The sequence below is a fragment of the Ammodytes marinus genome (assembly GCF_949987685.1).
Source record: "Ammodytes marinus genome assembly, chromosome: 13".
NCBI lineage: Eukaryota > Metazoa > Chordata > Actinopteri > Uranoscopiformes > Ammodytidae > Ammodytes > Ammodytes marinus.
The window spans coordinates 15,029,457-15,049,082 of record NC_137217.1 but is presented as its reverse complement, the minus strand read 5'-3'; the positions used below and the strand labels follow the sequence as shown (position 1 = coordinate 15,049,082).

Here is a 19,626-nt window from a genome sequence, read left to right as displayed (position 1 = left end):
CAATGTACCATCTCATGCAGCAAAGAATACCTCTGTGTCATTGGCTGCTATGGGCATAAAAGGAGAGAACCTCATGGTATGGCCCCAATCTTCCCCTGACCTCAACCCGATTGAGAACCTTTGGAGCATCCTCTAGCAAAAGATCTATGAGGTTGGGAGGCAGTTCACATCAAAACAGCAGTTATGGGAGGCTATTCTGGCATCCTGCAAAGATATTCAAGCAGAAACTCTCCAAAAACTCACAAGTTCAATGGATGCAAGAATAGTGAAGGTGATATCAAAGAGGGGGTCCTATGTTGACATGTAACTTGGCCTGTTAAGATGTTTTTGATTGAAATAGCTTTTGATTTCACTAAATATGACCTCCACATTCTGCAAATTAAAAAAATTACCATTTTTAGTTCTTTACAACCTATAAAATGTTTTGAAACTCTGTTGTGCATAATAATTTGGATTTTGAGTTTTTTATTTTTTTTAAAAATACTGTTATCATTGGGAGGTTTGTTCAATAAAATTTGAATCATACTCTAACGGTTGATGACTTATACTGACTGTCATTTGCATCGACTATTTAGGAAAATCTGAGAAAAATATCATTTGCATAACAATTTGGAACGCACTGTATTCTTATGGATTTTAGCAAGGGGATGTCAGATTGATCTAGCACAACTCTGTGAAAGGGCTACGTATGAGTACAATCTGCAGGAATTAAGCAAATCTGTACTCCTGTAGCAAGACTTGCATTATGATTGTTGATATTGTATTGGTCAATTGATGTCCTACTGACACATAATTATGAAAATATGTATGTTAAATCTGAGTTTGGGTTACAAAATGGATTAATGAAAACAATAAAACACCCGGCCTTGACGGATTCCCAATCAATTTTTTAAAGAACTGTATTAATGAGCTAGCCCCTCTCCTCAACTCTGTTTTTATTGAATCCCTAGAACGTGGTACATTGCCCCCCACTCTAACCCAAGCGACCATATCCCGACCCTTCTGTTGAAGAAAGGAAAATACCCTACTTCTTGTACCTCGTATAGGCCTCTGTCACTTCTTAATGTTGACGAAGATTTTGGCTAAAACCTTAGTCATATCAGAGGAACAGAATGGCTTCATCAAAGGGCGTCAGCTGTTTTTCAATGTCTGAACACCTTTAAATGTAATTTGTCATTCCTCCTCAACACCCGAAGTTGTTATTTCGCTCAAGGCTGAAAAAGCATTTGAGGGGGTACAATGGCATTATCTTTTTGAAGTTCTACAATAGCTTGGCTTAGGGAACAGGTTTATTTATTTATTTGCTTATTTTTTTATTAAAAAAAAATCTCTCTCTTTAATGTCTTTTAACTATTTATTTTGTATTCCTTTAATAATGTTATACACAGTACAATTTAAACAGCAGTCTTTACCTGTTGAGCTGTGAGCTGTACTTTGTATTTTATTTGTTTCTGTTTGTCAGTATTGTTTGTATATTTGTATTATTTTTTTTGTATTGTTCTTGTTGTTAAATAGGAAAAACCAATATATATATTGATAAAAAAATGGATTGTTAAACAATCTTGACAATTTTTTTCTTTCTCTCTATATCCTTTTATTTTCCAGGAAAAAGAACTGACCCTTTATCAGGCCCTTTAACATTAGCCCATTGCCCCCTTTACATCCACCTATCCATACATTAATTCGACTGCCTTGCATTCACACCTCCATTGATTCGTTTAGAAAAAAACCTTCACGTTGCCTCCTTCTATTCATCTGTACCACATAAATGCACTGTCCTGTATAGCCTACACACAGGAAATGACCAAACACACAAACAGAAAAACCTGAGAGCTACAGTTTACTGGATATTTTTACTTGAGGGAAAAATCAAGAAAACGTTAGGGGGCTTACATTTGAACCAACAGTGATTTAAATGTTAGATGCTGTCATTATAGGCTAAAACTGAAAATAAATTAGTTTATTTAACAGAATAAGTACAAAGCCGACAGACAATACTTTTCCGTACAGTTTTTTCTGACTACAGTAGCCTTCAGTTTGTTTTCTAACCTCAAATTAAATTATACAAAGTTGTTTGTGTTACAGCAAATGTGTGGCAAAATGTAATGATGTTTACACAGGAGCTTTGAGCATTTTATTAACATATTTTGTTCTATTCATGGGCCCTTAGAGAGCGATGTGTTGATACGACGAGATGTAGCTCGGTGCATACAGAATCACAGCCATGCTGCCAAAGTTACTGTATGAAGTCCAATTCCAACTGAGGCCAACTCAGTAAAAATGTAAGCATTTAAAGGAGCCTGGGATGAAAGTGTTCACTAAGTGGAATATATTAAAATATCATATTAAGGGTTGAAAAGCCTGGGTCCAATTGCAGCAACACCTATGGAGGTGGCACAAATTCCCTCTCCTGACAGTGACAGATACCAAAATAAGAGAGGAAAGGAGCAAATGTGACACATTGAAAGCAGGTGGATATGGTCTTTGCTTTCATTCAGTGTTAGATAAGGAAAACACTATTTCTCACTCCCTTCTATTCTGACTCTTTACAACAGTACGTCCTTGATCATGATGTGTATAAGTGAATGTTATCATACCTTCAAACCTTTAACAAAAGCCACAAACACTTTTGAAGAGATTATCTCTAATCAACGCTCGAAAAAAAAAAACTTTTCAGTTTGATCCAGGGTAAATGTTGATGTATGTGTGAATAGTACCAACTGTTCCTTTATACTGCTGGTGTGAACAGCACTTTATGGACCCTTTGTGCATTATTTTCGTTATTTTCTGTTTGCAGTGGGTCTTCAATAGCAAACATCCTTTTTTAGTATCACTTTTCACATTTCTCAGAGGAGGAAAAATATGCTGGGGGAAAATATCTTCAAATCCACCATATTTATCTCAATATCTCAATGATTTCAAGCTATTATTATATTCTACCACCCTTTTTTATTATATCATACATTACATTGTGACAGAGCCAATAATGTAATCCCTGATGAATCAAATAATATTCGCTGGAACTCAATATTTTTCAGAGTTTAATTAGCTTTTTGACACAGAGTGCCAATAAGCGTGACTACTGCCTTGATTAAATAAAGGTTATCAGTGTTATCACATGTGGGAAATATGGAGCTTTTAAATATTACAAAGAGAAAAGAAAAGACTTCTGTAGCCAAAGAAAACGAAATGTTTCAGTGCCCACTCAGGTTGATGGGCTGAATGGCTCTGAGGCACGATTATTTTCAAGTGAATAGCCTCCTGTCCTCCACTTCCCTCCCCACAGGCAAGGAGCTCAAGACAAGTCACAACCAGCAGAAACGTTAGCCACCTGCCAATTGCTTCTTAGACTGTGGCTGCCAGCTCTGTGAGTTTGGCCATGCAGCTATTCTGGCAGGAAGTCACCTTTTGTTCACCTGGCATTTCCTTCTCCAAACTTATTTCACCAACTAAATGGTGGGTTTGAGGAGCACAAATAGGCTGCATTTAATACTGTGTGGGAAATGGAAAAAAATAAATTTCTCCCATGAGTGGGAGAAGAATAATTTATAGTTTAAGGAGTTTTTGAAACAATTTACTAAAAGATACTACCAATAATATTTTTCCCTCTGAAAAGTTCCTTTATTACTGTGTGCATTGATTTCACAATGTAGGCTGTACTTGCTGTCATGTTGTATGTTGGACTATTTCCACATGGTGAGAATTCATGGTCACCGCCTTAACCCTAAAACAGGCAACGTGCACTGGGAGATACATACTCTTTAACATCCTGTAGGGGGCTTGCTGGAAGGTTTTCACTAACCTAGTTAGCATTTATCAAAATACTTGTCTGTTATTAACATCTAGGTGACATGATTTGGTTCAAGTTATCTGTCATTGTTTAGTCAGCCTGATCAGAAATCAACATGGCCGCCAGTGGCGAAGCGCCAGCTTCCCAGGGTGTAAGTAATCATATATTAGTCATACTTATTTTCATTAAAATAACAATCTAAATTCATTGATTGAATTAGGACATTTGTCTTAACATGCTGATGAAGAAAAAAAAATCCATCTGTGTTTGTGGGATTTTTAGCAGAATTTGAAATGTATGTATCCCCCGAGATACGTTGCCTGATTAGGGGGTAGAAATTTGGTCAATGTTTATTATTCAGAATTTTATTTAAAACTTGAAGGAATGTTAATAATGACTGCAGAACCATATATTATCATGAACAGTTGTGTCCATTACAACATTATTACTGTATTTTACTTTAAAAATTATCTTTCTATATTTATGTATACTTAGGGCAGCGCTGCCTGGAAGGCCCTATCCCTGTCCCTAACCCTAACCGTTGGGGGTGGGGAGTGCCTTCCAGGCACAACACACCAACAAACTTCACTGCCCAGGGATGGCCAAAGCCACTGGCAGGGAAAGTAAGCTGCTGTTTATTAAATTTATAATTTCCAGCTGGTGGCTGCTGGTTGTTGTAGGCGCACAGTGTAGCATCATGCCTGCATCGGCTTTAGAGGAGCATCTGACGCACCTGTAGCAGCTGTTTGAAAGGTTCAGGGTGCACAGACTAATAGTCAATCCTGCTTAGTTACAGTTTGGACTGTCATTCATTGATTTCCTTGGACACTGCTTTCCACTAAGGGAGCCATTAAACTGGTAAAGTAGGACACCGTGCCAGGTTCATGCACACCGCACCATAAAGTCCCTACATTCCTGTTGGACGGCCTCCATTTCACTGCCTTCGTGGACCACAAGCCACTGACTTCCGCCATGGCCTAGACTTCTGAGCTGTGGTCCGCTTGCCAGCAACATCAGTTTTCCGCCGTCGCCTTGAGTTCACAACTGATATTCAGCATGGCTGGTATGGACAACTTCGGGGTCTGTGCAATTGGGACTCGACTGCGCTGTCATGTCTGCAGACCATAGGTGTCCATACACCTTGTCCTCCAACTTCATGCCCGTGGCTGATGTGCTGTGTTTGATGACGGCAAGGCTCCTCTGCGATGTCTCTACTGACCAGCCCCGCCCGATGGTGCACGTGGGTTGGGGGCGCCAATTTATATACCTGATCAATGGTTTATGCAATCTGGGTGTTAAGGCGTCTACAAAGCTGGTGGGTGTTACATTTGTCTGGCCCCGGCTCAGGAGGGATGTAAAGACCTGGGCTAGCTTCAGTTTGGCCTTTCAGCGTGTTCAAGGTACACATAATACCAAAGCCCCCTTGGTGCCGATTCTGGTCCCCGAGAGGCATTTCGACCAGGTCAAAAAGGACCTGGTGGGCCCACTGCCTTTCTCCCGTAGGTTCACTGACCTCCTCACCATGGTGGACAGCACCACCAGGTTGCCGGAAGCCATTCCTCTGTATTCGCTGAGGAGGACTGGGCGTTCCTCGGGTCGTGGCTGGCCGTTTTGGTATGCAGGCTGACCTCACCTTGTACAGGGGCCCACAGTTCACATCCGAGCTGCATGGCTAAGGAGTCGCAACTAGGTTGACTGCCTCCCATGGCTACTGTTTGGCCTGCTCTCTTCCCCTAAGGAGGACCTGCAATCTGCTGAATTGGTTTACAGACAGCCACTGGGGGTCCCAGGAAAGTTCCTTCAGGACGCTGCGGTTCTGTGGACGGGCACGTCACATCTGACTTTTGCTCTGGGCAACTCCAGCCCCTTCACTCTGGTCCCCCTGAAGACTCCCCTACGATGGGCCCTTCTGTGTCCTGGAGGCGGGGCCAAAGAACTTTGTAGTGGACATGGGGGAAAAGCTTGAGCGGGTCACTATGGACCGTCTCAAGCCTGCCCATCTGGATGTGGCTGATCCAGTTTGATGAAACTAGATTGGTAAAACTGAATAAAATGTACTTTAAAAGTAGTATTTGTAATTTAAATGGACAAGATAAACAACAATTTATAATTTCTGTTCGTCAAATTAAAAATTTATATTTTGACCATTTTGGCTTTTTTTACACCTTAATAGGGCAACGTATCCTGGGAGATACAATTCATAAAACCCAAAATATACAAAGTATAAAAAAAATTTAAATATTTTTCTTTGGTCTTGAAGAGATGAGTGAAAACATGAAAATATTTTTAGAAACTCATTTTCCACTGTTGCCTGTTTAAGGGGCAGGAGAAGGAAAAGCAACACATAGGCTATTTGTCCACATTTTGGCTAGCAGCTCTGTTAGACTGAAAGCTAATGTCACTGTCAGTATGCTTTAACAGAGCAATTACATTGCTAACATGCTGATTTTTAACGTGTATAACATTTACCTTGTTTATCAATCTTAGCTTGCTTATTAGCAGATGCCATGATTGTCTATTCGATACTTCTCTAGGATCTCAAAATCGCCAATGGGAACCTCATGTTAGTTCAATAGAAAAAGTCAGGGGATTATAAAAGTCATCGGGAATCATCCTCTGGGGACCATGTCTGCACCAAATGTAATAGAAATCCATCTGATAGTTGTTGAAATGTTTTTATCTTGACTATAAAATAGCGGGCCGAACCACAAACTTACATTACCAGATGGCTCAAATGAACGTACTGTGCATGTTAAGGTTTTCTTTTTTAAATAACTGGATTTTTCAATAAGTTATCTCCATAGATGCATCCCACTGTGAAAAGTTGCATAATGTTGACCCTAAGAGCTGTCAAGGTTGGCAGTGGTCTGGGAACGCCAGGCCTGGAACAGATGACAAGCCGGCTAATAACTGTCTAGTCGGACTAATCAGTAGGCTGTGGTCACTTCAGTCTGCTGCTGCCCTCACATTAACCTGCTGCTTGTTATTAACTGGTCAAGAGCAAAGTGTGTGTGTGTATGTGTTTGTCCAGCAAAAAAAACCTTGCTGCAAGTCTTGTTATCAGTGTGTTAGAGTTCATGTGTCCGAGTGTGTATGCATGCACACCCCTTGAATGTGTCAACTCTATTTGAACTTGTCCAGGTCTTTGGCTTGAGCTTAAAAAAGACAAACAAACCAATGTTTCTTCTGCTGATGTAAATGCAGGTCATTGTGTGTGTGTCTGACACAGTGATCTCGGCTGTCTGGCATTGGGAGAGTGCTATATGCCCCATGCCTGGGGTTACATCTGCAAGTGTATTTGCCTGTGTATTCATGTGTGTGTGTGTGTGTGTGTGTGTGTGTGTGTGTGTGTGTGTGTGTGTACGTGTTTGCTGCCTCGACAAACATAGTCAAATGTAAAAACTAAAAATAGCATTTTATCTTCTGTATTGACAGCGGCTGAGGTTTTAACTCCTGCCAGTTTGAGGTTACAAAACTTTTTATATTTATAACAGTAGTGTGAGCAAAAATCTTTCATCCAATGTGATCTTGAACACAGCGAGTATAAACGAAAATTAAGGGTTTCCTGTTTCCTGAAAAAAAAATCCTCTGCAGCAAAGGAAACAATGCTTTCCGTGTTTGTCAAAGAAACAACTGGTGGCTTATTTGTAATAATCATAGGAAGGAAGAGGAAGTGCAAGAGGCTGCAGTAGAGTTTTATCCTTCTGACTATTACAACATGTTGGTCCAGGGCAAGATGACACAGAAATCAAGGAAACTGTTAGGAGGATTTTAAATTTTAAGGTTCCTGTCTGAGGTAAAAAGGTTGCATCTTGGAGGAAGAAATGCATTCAGTTTCCTTTATTTATTTTAAGAAATTGTTTTCTGTGTGCATAACACCTTCCCAAACCTTCTCGATGTCAAACTGAATATAATTAGCTGTCAAATGTTTTCCTTTTTTATCCATTATATCTCGCCTTAGAGTCTCTCGGTGCTGTACCATTCGGGTTTTAAAAATGTGAGATCTGTCACATATCAACTGAATGCACACACATTGAGGCAGCTGATATGAACGTGGTACACATTTTACTAAAAGTTTTGTTGTATTATGATACGTACAGTTGCTGAAGGTGAAAACAAAGATCCAACTCAATGTCAAAGACTTAATTGTATTCCAGGAATTAGGGTTCTCTGAGCCAGCAGAGTTTTTCGGGGAGATTTGATTTATTTACTTTCGTATTAAAAAGTTCTGGTGTGTGTGTGGGAGTATCGCTAAATTCTAACAGAGACTTACCTGACCACTATAGGAAGGAATATTACCTGAAGTAAACAGATATTTGCTGCAGTGCAATGACTATAAAAACTTTCCCGAAGCCTCACAGTTGGTCCGTATGGCACTGAGCTAAATTAACTGTGGCTCAACTCTACCATGTGACTGATGCATTTATTCAACAGACCCACACAGTTGGGATGGATGGCGATGGCAAAAAGGTGGACAGAAGGAGGATAAACATACAAGGAGTAGGTTAAAAAGAGGGACCAACTGAGAGAACAATAAGGAAAATGAGGAAGAAACTAAATGGGGGGCCAATAAAGAGGGGGAACAGAGAGAAGACACCAAGAAAAATTAATAGATGACAAAGGGGACCTGCAGGGAAGACAGAGGCTTGGTTCCCCATCAGGCTAATCAGTCTTGTTAGCCTGTGTGTCTATAGAGAGAAGCTGTCAATCAAAATCCACCAGAGACCGCAACAACTCAGAATACAATGCAACAAAATAAACATGTTATATTTCATATGACTTGCAGTGTCAGAAAAGTAAATTTTTTGTGGGAGCAGAACTACCGGACACTAATTGGTTAAAATTCTGTCCCTCTAAGATATGTCAGCTTTCTTAAACATTACATTATTGTACAAATGGCCAAGACAATAGTTTTTCAGCAATGTGCCACACACTGTGCCATTGCCCCCTATTTGTATTTTAAACATCTCAATTTTCTGAAAATATTCTTTAAAGTGGTTAACTATGTATTGGCATGATAGCAAACAATGTGCTTTGTCAGCCATTAGCCTACTTATTTTACATATTATAAAATAATCTTTTGTTTAATAGACTATTTTATTGAGTTCCCTTTGGGATAAGTGTTTTGCACCCCATTGAGCCCCATGCAGACCTATTTTATTTTTAAATCATTTTAATTATCAGAATTAGGCTATTTTAAAAAAGGAACCAAAACAGACGTTGGCTAGCTACCAATAGCAAAACTAAAATATTTCAACCAAATAATTGGTAAGCCAAACAGAAAAAAGAAAAGAAAAGTGAGAGTAAAGAGCTGGAAGAAAATGGAGGGGAGATGGGAAAAGAGAACAAAGAAAACATATTTTGGTGTTTTATCCTTGTCAGTTATTGTGTTGGGATAATTTTGCCCCTGCAGATTTGAACGTGCATCCCGCACACTGACTGTCTGTCACATCCTCACCAGTTGGTAGGTTGATTTGTGTGATAAGCTCCGCAAAATATAGCCTACCTTAAGTTAATACGTTTGGTTTTGTAAGCCAAATGTTTTCTTCTTCACATAATATGATATAGAATATGCCTACGCCTACTTCTTATTTCAGTTTGTTGAGCTCACCACATTAGGCTAGCTTAGCCTAGCCTTGTTACTTTTAAATGATTAGCTTTAAAGCTCTTCATGGTGCAAAGCGCTAACTAATGGCTGAACTATTTCTTTTGTAATTTTTGTTTCAGAAAGTCCTGGAGTTTATTGAAGCTGGCTGTGAGAAAACTAATTTAATATGTCATGTTCAGAATAAACGGGTTTATCGATGCCAAATTGTGGCGGCGGTCGGCGGATGTCCTATCATCACACAAGGCAAGAGAGATAGTAGCCTACACAGCTGCTACACATTCAGAAATAGGCTCCTTATAACTGTTTGGATTGAAGAAGTTTACATTTTCTCTGTGTGTGAAATCATTTGACTTTTCTCAGGTTTGTTTAGGATTCCGTCTGGCTTTACATTGGTAGTCAGCGGCGTGTGTTTTGTGCATCTCGCTGTCAGTTGAAGCAAAAATGTGTCATTGTTTGTGCACATATAGCCTATCATAATTCGCAGCGCAGCATAGGGCCATGCACGATGCACCTGCTCTTCTTGCACCGAGACATGCCAGCCGGACTTTTGTCCTACGGTCAAACAAGTAAAAAAAACACACACAAAAACGAGTTCTAGCAAAGACCATGTGGCCTCTTGAAAGCCACTAGATCCGGATATGTCCCCACGACAAGTCCCGTCACGATCGGGTAGGCGCACATAGAGGGCCCCCAGGGGCTGAAGTCGGACTGAAACCTGCAGGTTTAGGTTGGCAGCGGAGGTTTTTGCGCAGCGGCACTGGGTCGCCTCTCTCTCTCTCTCTCTCTCTCTCTCTCTCTCTCTCTCTCTCTCTCTCTCTCTCTCTCTCTCTCTCTCACACACACACACACACAAGGGTTGGGACAGGGAGGAATAGCTGGAGGGAGGGATGGCTGAATAACGAGGAGTGAAACACCCACTCCGGACTGACTGAATTGCATCCGGTGATACGGAGTGAGAGAAAGAAAGAGAGGGAGAGAAAGAGTAAGAAGAAAGAGGAACCCAGAGAGGCGGCAGGATATCTGTTTGGGGATAAAAAGACGCTTTTAATTGATGACTGGAGAGGTATGGGAGACGATTTCGTTTAATGTGCGCCCGCGCGCGCGCGTGTGTGTGTGTGGTGTGTGTGTGTGTGAGAGGGGAGATGCTCTCAGGTGTGCGGCGCTGCATGGAGCGTTTATTAGATCGCAACGAGTTTATTCGCACTAAATCAGATAGTTTGACCCAAAATCTGACTGAGAAACTACATTTAGATGAGTCCGATGCAGTTTCACACTTTCGCAAATATTGGTCATATGGTCAGTGAATCAAACTTCTCAGTCTCATATGGCAGGTGGGAAAAAGATGTTGATTTTGTTTGACCAGAGACAGTTTTTTAATAAAACCTTTAGAATGAGTTTTTTCCCATAGCCTTTACAAATATTTGTCTTGGTTAATGTGTGCCTTCCAGGGTCGTCCAATACCAGGCTATCTGCATTTGAGTTATGTGTGAAATCTGCATGCAAGTTATAACCTGAGGCGCCTTTACCCTGGTTTTCATTAACCAGCTCCAAAGTTGCTCTTTGGATTGGACAGAGGGAATTACCCAAACTGAAGACGAGACAAAGTTTTTGGCTTAATTTGGCTGTAATATGCTTTTATATATTTCAGCTCAAGAATCTTGATTAAAAGCGGGAATTGAATTTCACTCCCTTGAGGCTGTCTAATCATTTATTGAAATTAACTCTCATTGGTGTTTGTGCTTGCTTGCTTTCATTATTTGTATGTCTGCTGTGTGTTAGACATAGACTAACAGAGAATGATTTCCTTTCCTTCTCATTTCCTTTTTTGTGTCCTGAGGCTGGAAAAAAAATCAATACTATTTCCTAGAGTATTTTATTCTTATTAAAATGCATTGTCATAATTCTGGCCTTTTGACACTGTCTGTTTTGAATGAGCTGGTCATTCTTTCAATACCACGGGGTTACCACCGCATCAGAGAAAGACTCAATCACAAAACTACTTATGTTGCACGTGTTGTTTTATTCATACGGCTGTCAGCGAGTGTGTCTTCCCCCCCGGGGGAGAAAATGATAAGATGTCTCTGTCTGTGTCTATTCTCGGTGTGTAATAATGAGTGGCAGCCTGGAGAAGAGGTGGAAGGTGAAGAGCTGGGAAATGTGGAGGAGAGGGGGCAGAGAACAAAAAAGTGAAGTGAAAGGCGAAGGAGAAGGAGATGAGATAGGGAGAAGGGAGGGATACAAGCTGTTTTTGCTCTTGTGGTTGGACAATGGCACTCATGAAATGTTCCTTCTCTGGACTGTCAATCAAACTGCTCTGTCCCTGTCACTTTGTCCTCTATACTGTTTCTTTCAGCTGTTTCATTCTTCTCCTCTCCTCTCTTCCCTCAAACAAAGTCCACCACTGTTCTTGCCTTGGGCCTGCTCTATGTAGGCGGAAGGCTCGACTGCTGCTCTGCGGTCAGTCTAGACTCTCAGAATAGTGCCCTGTAATTGTATCAAAGTGGGTATTGGAACAGGGGTAACTGATTCCAGATCAGCATTTTAGGGCCCTATGGGCAAGGTGGGTCTTCTTGACCCTCAAAGCCTTTCTGCAGCTGAATGACATTCATGGTGTGTGTCCCCCTCCTACTTTCTGCTTTTTTCCCCTCTTTGCTTTCCTCGTCTTCTCATCATAATCTTCCTTCTTTCCAGGTCTAGACTACTGGTTGTGAGGATGTTGTCAACGGGGCAGATTAAATGGTGTTTGTGGACTCCACTGGTGTTACTGGTCTTAGTTTCCCATTTCCCCAGCAAAGCACAGGATGAAGGTATGTACATTCATATATTCTCCAGTCTTCTCGTTCTGCTTCTCACCCTACCATCCCAGGTCCATCCCCTTTGTTTCGCATTTTTCTTTCTCCACTTTCTACCGTGTCTTAAAAAGTCTCCGTTCTCTTCATCACTCTTCTCTCCTTCCTTCCCCCGAGCTTTCCCTCACATCTCTGCTCTCCTCTATCTCCGTATATCCTCCCCCCTTCACCTCGCCTGACCTCTCTGTGTCTGCTCCCCTCCATCTCTCTGTTTGATGTGCAGGCTCATTCCATCAGATTACATCACAGCTCGTGATCATATCAGCTCCATATCGTCATGCCATTCAACACTGGCAGCATGGCAACGCTTGCAACCGCGCTGCCAATGCTGCAACGCTTCACAAAGGGTTTTAATGAATGTGTTGTAAAATGGTGTGCTTTAAGCAATGATTTTCTGAACAATGTGCCGCACAATGTATAACGCCCGACTGTGCTAAGCAATAAACTTCATCTCTCATCAAATTTGGATGCACTCTCATCAAAAAACACACTTATGAGTTCCAGTTGCACATACATTATGTGAATATGTCAATGTATAGAATCATTAGCTTATCAAGTGTTATAATGCAACAGATTTCACTAAATCAAACAGTTATGGCACAACACAATACATATCAGTCTCCACTAGAATCATGTGTGTGTGTCTGTGTCTGTGTGTGTGTTTTCAAGACACTGAGTGACTTTTAATTGTAACTTTATTGGCCTCAGAGCTAAAGCCAAACTTCGTCATCCTTTCTCATCATGTCATCAAGACCGGGAGGTCAGGTGCTTTAGTGATAGATGTTCTCATTTCAACCACAGCCGAAAAAATACAGGTCATTATAACATATGGATCCAAAAGCTCTCTTCTCAATCTTAATAATGCAGTTCATGGGAGTGTGTATTTGAGATTTGGCAGCTTATGAAGTGCAAAGGGTCAGACCTCCTGTAGTTATCTGGATAGAGATCATATAAAAATGACCCAGAGAGACGCTTGAACATTTAGCTGACCGTGCTTTGTGAGTGCTTGTCTGTATCTGGGTGTTGCTCACATTCCTTCCAGGATGTGGAGTAAGAGGAGCAGGGAAGCAGCAGGTCTTCTTTAAAGGAACACTATGCACAGTAATCAAATACTTTTATTTCTCTCTCTCTCTCTTTCTCACTCACTCTCTCGTTATTCTTTTATAGTCAATAGTATATGTCACAATCCTTTTATGGATTTGTTTTAACAGCAAAGAAAATTATAATATAAAGAAAATCAACCCAGAAATAACGAATTTTGCAGTGGTTCTTGAGAGGTTTTGATTAATTTTTTCTTTACCTGAATTGATCTGTGTGTTGCAGCAATCGCTCACTCCATCCTACTCACTCTGTTTCTCTTCCTTTATTTTCCTTGTCGCTATCTCCCCCTCTCTCTCTGAACATTTTATTCCATCTTTCAGTTGTTGGTCTGCATGTCATGTTTTTCACCGCAGCCAGACAGAAACAGGAGGTATGACAGAAGTGTGACACCATACATTAGGCTGGGGTTTGATCTCAGTGAATCTCAGCAGAACATGGACAACCTCCCAGACAGCAAGAGAGTGTGCCCTGCTCAATCCCTTCATTTGGGAGCATGTGATAGCCAGTAATTGTCGCCTGGTCTGTCCTCTGTAAGCTGCAACATCTGGCCACGGAGGATTTGGGCTTTAGAATTAGTGTGTGTACTCCCCATGGAGGATGTTTGTATATACAAAACAAATGTCTGTATATCATCTGGAACTCCCACTAACAAAGAGTGGGTCAGTCGCCGGAAGTTTTTTTATGTGCACAAAATTTAGCAAATGTAACACATATCACTAGGACATCACTTACCTAGCATAATGTCTTTCTAATCAAGAAATGTAATTGTTGAACATGCCTTTTGTCATTTGAGTAATTAACTTGTTAATTACTTGGCAGTGCTAATAAGGTAGTAGTTAAGTTTGCAACATTGTCTCTTATAAAATATATGTTTATACAATGCTAATGTATGTGCAAAATACAGTGTTATTAATAATGCATCGCATTGATATATTATTAAAGTAGGAATTGAGATTTCCACGAGTCAAGAGCATATATTGTAGGTCAAGAGTAATTGTATCCCACGAGCTCGTGCCTCAAGTCTACGCTTACTTTTTTCAATATTTACAACTCTTTTATTTACATTTACCAAGGGTTTTGAGTTTCCTTAACATTATCACAAATATGTAAAACTTGCACTAGGATCAGATATTGTAGGGAAAACTAATTTAATTTCTGGGCACAAAACAGTTTTGCACTTATTATCAATATAAGCATTTACATGTTATGTTGACAAAAAACACCTAACATCTATGGACATGCTAGTCGCTCTGTGCGACTTTGCTTTGAGTTAAATGTAAACACACTTCCAGCGATAATGCTAACAGACTGATGTTAAGAATTTAAGTGAGTGTTCATTTTGAGCCCTAGTGGTAGTTTACTGGGTTCAAATTTAAGGTTCAAACCTTGAATTTCTGTCGCACCAAAAACTACAGACATCTTCTGGGGACTCTGAAGGTCAAACAGAATGACAATCCATATAATAGTTTTTGAGATTGTTAATACATTGACAATACATTTAATTTTCTGACAGACATTGGGCAGTTAGACGGGCAAATATTTTGTACTGTTTATACTGTAGCCTAAATATTTTTTTTAGGAGGCAGGATATATTCCGTACAGCATAGGGGCTTCAGCTACACTATACCTCCTTTCTCTGACCAGTGGAGATATACAGTGTCGTGCGAAAGTTTGTGAACCCCTTGAGCCTTTTGGAATTTTATTTATTTTAACCATTATTAATTCATTTTTTTCAATACCAGTATTTTTTATATGAAATAACAGATGTTTGTTTATCAATTCAACATTTTTCTTTTCCAGAAATCAATTGTTAAAACAGTTAAAACTAATTATTTGACAAATGTTGTATGTGCAAAAGTTTGTGAACCCTAAGCTGCATTGCTTAAATCGAGCAAGGTAAACACAATCAGGTGGGCCAAATTGATTGATGAAATGTAATGAGAGATCTTTAGGGAAGAAATTGGGCGCCACTAGCTAAAACAAAGATAAAACCAGGTCAGTTTAGGCCCACCAAACTGAACCCATACAGGTCAGACATGCTAAAAGGGAAAAAATCTCAGAAGATCTCAGGAATAGAGTTGTGATGCTGCACATTTGTCTGGGGACAGCTATAAATTAATTCAAAAAAAGTTTCAGCTCCATCGGTCCACCGTGAGGCAAATCATCTACAAATGGAGAGCTTTACGAGTGACTAAACATCTGCCTAGAAGTGGACTTCCTTCAAAAATATCTTCAAGCGCCACAAGAAAAGTATTTTTTTAGTTAAAAGCCAACCCACACATTACATCTAGTGATTTGCAGACCTCTCTTGCAACATCTGGGACAGATGTGCATGGTTCCACAATAAGAAGAAAACTCAGTCAACATGGCTTTCAAGGGAGGGTTGCTGAAGAAGCCTCTGCTCTCAAAAAAGAACAAAACTGCTTGTCACAGCTTTGCCAGAGAGCACCTGGAGATACCTGAAGTCTTATTCTGTGGACAGATTAGTCCAAAATTGATCTGTTTGGTCATAACCAAAACCGCCATGTTTGGGCAAAAACGCAACTCTGCCTACCACCAAGAGAACCTTCTCCCAAGTGAAGAATGGTGGTGGCAAATGGTCTGCAAATCTCCAGATGTAATGTGTGGGTTGGCTTTTACCTGAAAAATCCCTTTTCTTGTGGCGCTTGAGGATATTTTTGAAGGAATTCCACTTCTAGGCAGATGTTAAGTCACTCTTAAAGCTCTCCATTTGTAGATGATTTGCCTCACGGTGGGCCGATGGAGCTCAAACTTTTTTATACGAATGTATAGCTGTCCCCAGACAAATGTGCAAATGTTCCTCTATTCCTGCGATCCTCTGAGATTTTTTCCCCTTTGAGCATGTCTGACCTGTATGGGTTCAGTTTGGTGGGCCTAAACTGACCTGGTTTTATCTTTGTTTTATCTAGTGGCGCCCAATTTCTTCCCTCAAGATCTCTCATTACATTGGTCTATTTCATCAATCAGTTTGGCCCACCTGATTGTGTTTACCTTGCTCGATTTAAGCAATGCAGCTTAGGGTTCACAAACTTTTGCACATACAACATTTGTCAAATCATTTGTTTTATCTATTTTAACAATTGATTTCTGGAAAAGAAAAATTTTGAATTGATAAACAAACATCTGTTATTTCATATAAAAAATACTGGTATTGAAAAAAATGAATTAATAATGGTTAAAATAAATAAAATTCCAAAAGGCTCAAGGGGTTCACAAACTTTCGCACGACACTGTATATATATGATAGTTCTCTTATTCCAGAAACTTTGCAACACAGTGGATGTTGTTTTACCTTGGCATTAAAAAGTATTCAAAAAGAGAAATTTGAATTGTGTTCACTGCTCAGTCCAGAGGGTGCAAGGAGTGACCTGGCACATTTTGTTGCTGTTTCCAGTGCAGCAGTGACAAGCAGGATGGATGCAGGAAACATGCCTGATGGTGGAAATTAGCCACCACTTCATCTGAGTCATGCCTTGTTCTTAATTAAGGATATATTTTTATAGTCAATCTGGTTTCCTGAATAAGTTGCTTAGCAATTGCAAATATTCTAAATGTTTGTGAGTTGTCTGGTGTTTGTGTTTGCATAGTTAATTATCATAATTTTTTTTTGCTGATTGGCTGACAGCCCGGGTCAATACTGTGCTTCAGGGCACATCAATACAGATTATGTGCTTGAGAACACATATACAAAGATATTGTACCTTTGTGTTTTTGTGGGTTTGGATACGTGTGTTTTATCTTGCAAGTGTATGCGGTTAGAGGGCAGCCTGATAAATTAGTATGAGTGAAAGTGTTGGCCAATCATTGCAGTTATAATGAACAGGGAGAGAAGCCAATGATGAGAAATCATTTATTCATAAACAAAGGATGAAATGGAACAACCTGTTTTGAATAAAAAAATGGCTAAATTATCCATACCCAGACTGCCGTCACCTTGCCACTCTGCTGCAGTTGATGCTTATCCAGCTTGTCATAATAGTCAGTCACTTTGGACTAAATTAGGCGTTGTTATAGTTGGAGAAAGGAAATATGAAATATACAAAAGCATTTTAATTAAGGAACAAAAGCTAATGAGGAATTATGTGGGAAATGTGAGACTCACAGGGAGTAAGGACTGCAAAATATTACCCTGGATATCTGGTTAGCTCTACATTCAATATGCATGCATGTGTTAAGTTATTTTTGGTACCACAGTTTAGGTGGGAATATTGAATGACAGGGGAAATTGTTGCAAACTAAAAAGCATGAAATAGGCTACGAGTGTCTTATAACATAGACTTGCTTCCCAAAATCAGAGAGGAATAGTGTGCAGAGCCTGAAGGGTCTCTGGGTGGAGCAGATATGGTATTAGTACAAGGTTGTGAATCTGCTCCATGTTGCAAATAGTTGTACTAAAATATCCTTTAAATGATCCAGTAAAGGAAATGCAAAGGTCTGTGTTTATTTAATGTCAATCACCACATGCAAGATTAACCTATTTGAATGTTTTATTATAGAGGATATTATGGCAGACTAGACATGGCGACGGATCATCCGGCAGACTCCTAATATTCAACCAATCCTTAAGAGAGATTTGACACTTCACTCACACACACACCCATACTGTGCACACACAATGCAGCAGGGAGATTAGTGTTTAGGGGGAAAGGTATCACTTAAACAGGTAAAGCGATGAAGGAGAGAAAAAGGAATTAAGCCTTTAAAGGAGTGGAGTGGAGCGGCGCAGACAGGGAGAAGATATGATAAAAGCATGAGAGAAGAAGACAACAGTACAGTAGAGGAGCAAAGGGAGAAGAGAGCTTAAACCCAAGGATGAGGAAAAGATGAGATCATAAAGGAGTGGAGTGTTCCATGAGCGCAGCAGAGGAGATAAAAAAAAGCATAGAGGTGACAATAAAAAAGCCAGGGAGGATTTGGGTTAAGTCCCAGCTTGGTGAGCAGAGTGGTTCTTGTAGCGACAAGACCCCGTCCACATCAAACGATACATGCTGCAGCGCAGCGGTTGGCACTAAACACACACACACTCACACACACTTCCCCCATCTCCCTCATGTACAGTAACGGTAGCTATCTTGTGGTGACAATGCAAGCCAGGAGTTGTCATACATAAATCCTGCGCATTAGTGAAACTGCTATAGCCCGAGTACTCACTGTGGAGTACGGGGTTAATCTGGAGAGAGGAGGAAGAAAACAATTCAAAAGGGATGGAGAAATGAAAGGGAAGTCTAAGACGACAATGGTAAAAAAGAGGAGCAGAGTCAAATTATGGAGAAAAGAGACAAAGACAAAGTGTACTAAGGATAAAATGAATGGGAATAAGAGGATAAAGAAACCAGAAAGGTGATAGAAATGAGAGGATAGAGAGACGTGTTAATGTGGTAGAGAGGGAAGAATGAGGCAACTGGCAATCAAGACAGAAATTGAGAAATGCCAGAAAGCAGAAGACAAAGGAAAGACATGAGGTGCAACAGAGCAAGACAGTTGAATGTAAAGAAGAAAAAATGGAGCAGAAAAGAGGAAGAATAAGAGAAGGGAGTAAGAGAAAGCAACAGGGAGAGAATAAGCCAACATAGAGCAGGTCGTTGAGCCAAATCTGAAGATTGGAAGAAGCTTGCAGAAGAAATTGAAAGAGAGACAAGGCACGAGGGGAAGGATAGAGAGAGGAGAAGAGGTGAAGCAGAAGATTGGACATTGAGAATTTACTCATCTACCAGGAATCCTCGCTAGCTTTCACTGCTGCTAATCCTGGGTAGAGTCATCCCTTCTCAAATTGGGGCGTCAAGCAGTGCCGTTATCGCTCCAACACAGATAATTCCATTTCTTCCTGGGCCTCCATTTAAAAGAGTTTTCTAGTTCACACTCCCTACAAATGCAGAAGACTACTAAACTTTCGTACTTCAAACTAGACCATTTTTAAGCACCTTTGATTGTAAAATGTCGTTTTTGAATTGATTTTGTAAAGATTTCTGGCAGCAGGTAACTTCTTTTCATTCAGGCTTCAGTGCCTCAGACTATTTACTGGAGCTAAATTTCGTTGCTATGCATAGTCGCCAAAGTTCTGCCAAATGGCTTGGCTTGCATTAACTACCTGGCAAGAAGCTTATGTAAGGAGCTCTATGGGGCTCTGGTTTGTGTGATACGTGTGTATACGCTGTATTTTTATGATGGTTACAGTCATCTAGGCTGGGTTTCTACAATATTTGATGCAAATGATCTTATTGCGTTTCACAAAATCATCTTTGCACTGGGCTTCAGAG

At 40.2% G+C, this 19,626-nt stretch overlaps 1 protein-coding gene across 1 annotated transcript in view; it reads left to right on the top strand.

Annotated features, from left to right (window-relative positions):
- The first annotated feature begins 10,361 nt into the window (after positions 1–10,361).
- The window catches only part of col14a1a (collagen, type XIV, alpha 1a), a 133,530-nt gene continuing 124,265 nt past the window's right edge, over positions 10,362–19,626 (top strand). Inside the window, exons 1-2 of the mRNA XM_080040000.1 lie at positions 10,362–10,461; positions 12,090–12,205. Of these exons, the coding sequence (XP_079896126.1) occupies positions 12,112–12,205 (94 nt within the window). The 5' untranslated portion in view covers positions 10,362–10,461; positions 12,090–12,111. The remainder of the gene's footprint in view (positions 10,462–12,089; positions 12,206–19,626) is intronic.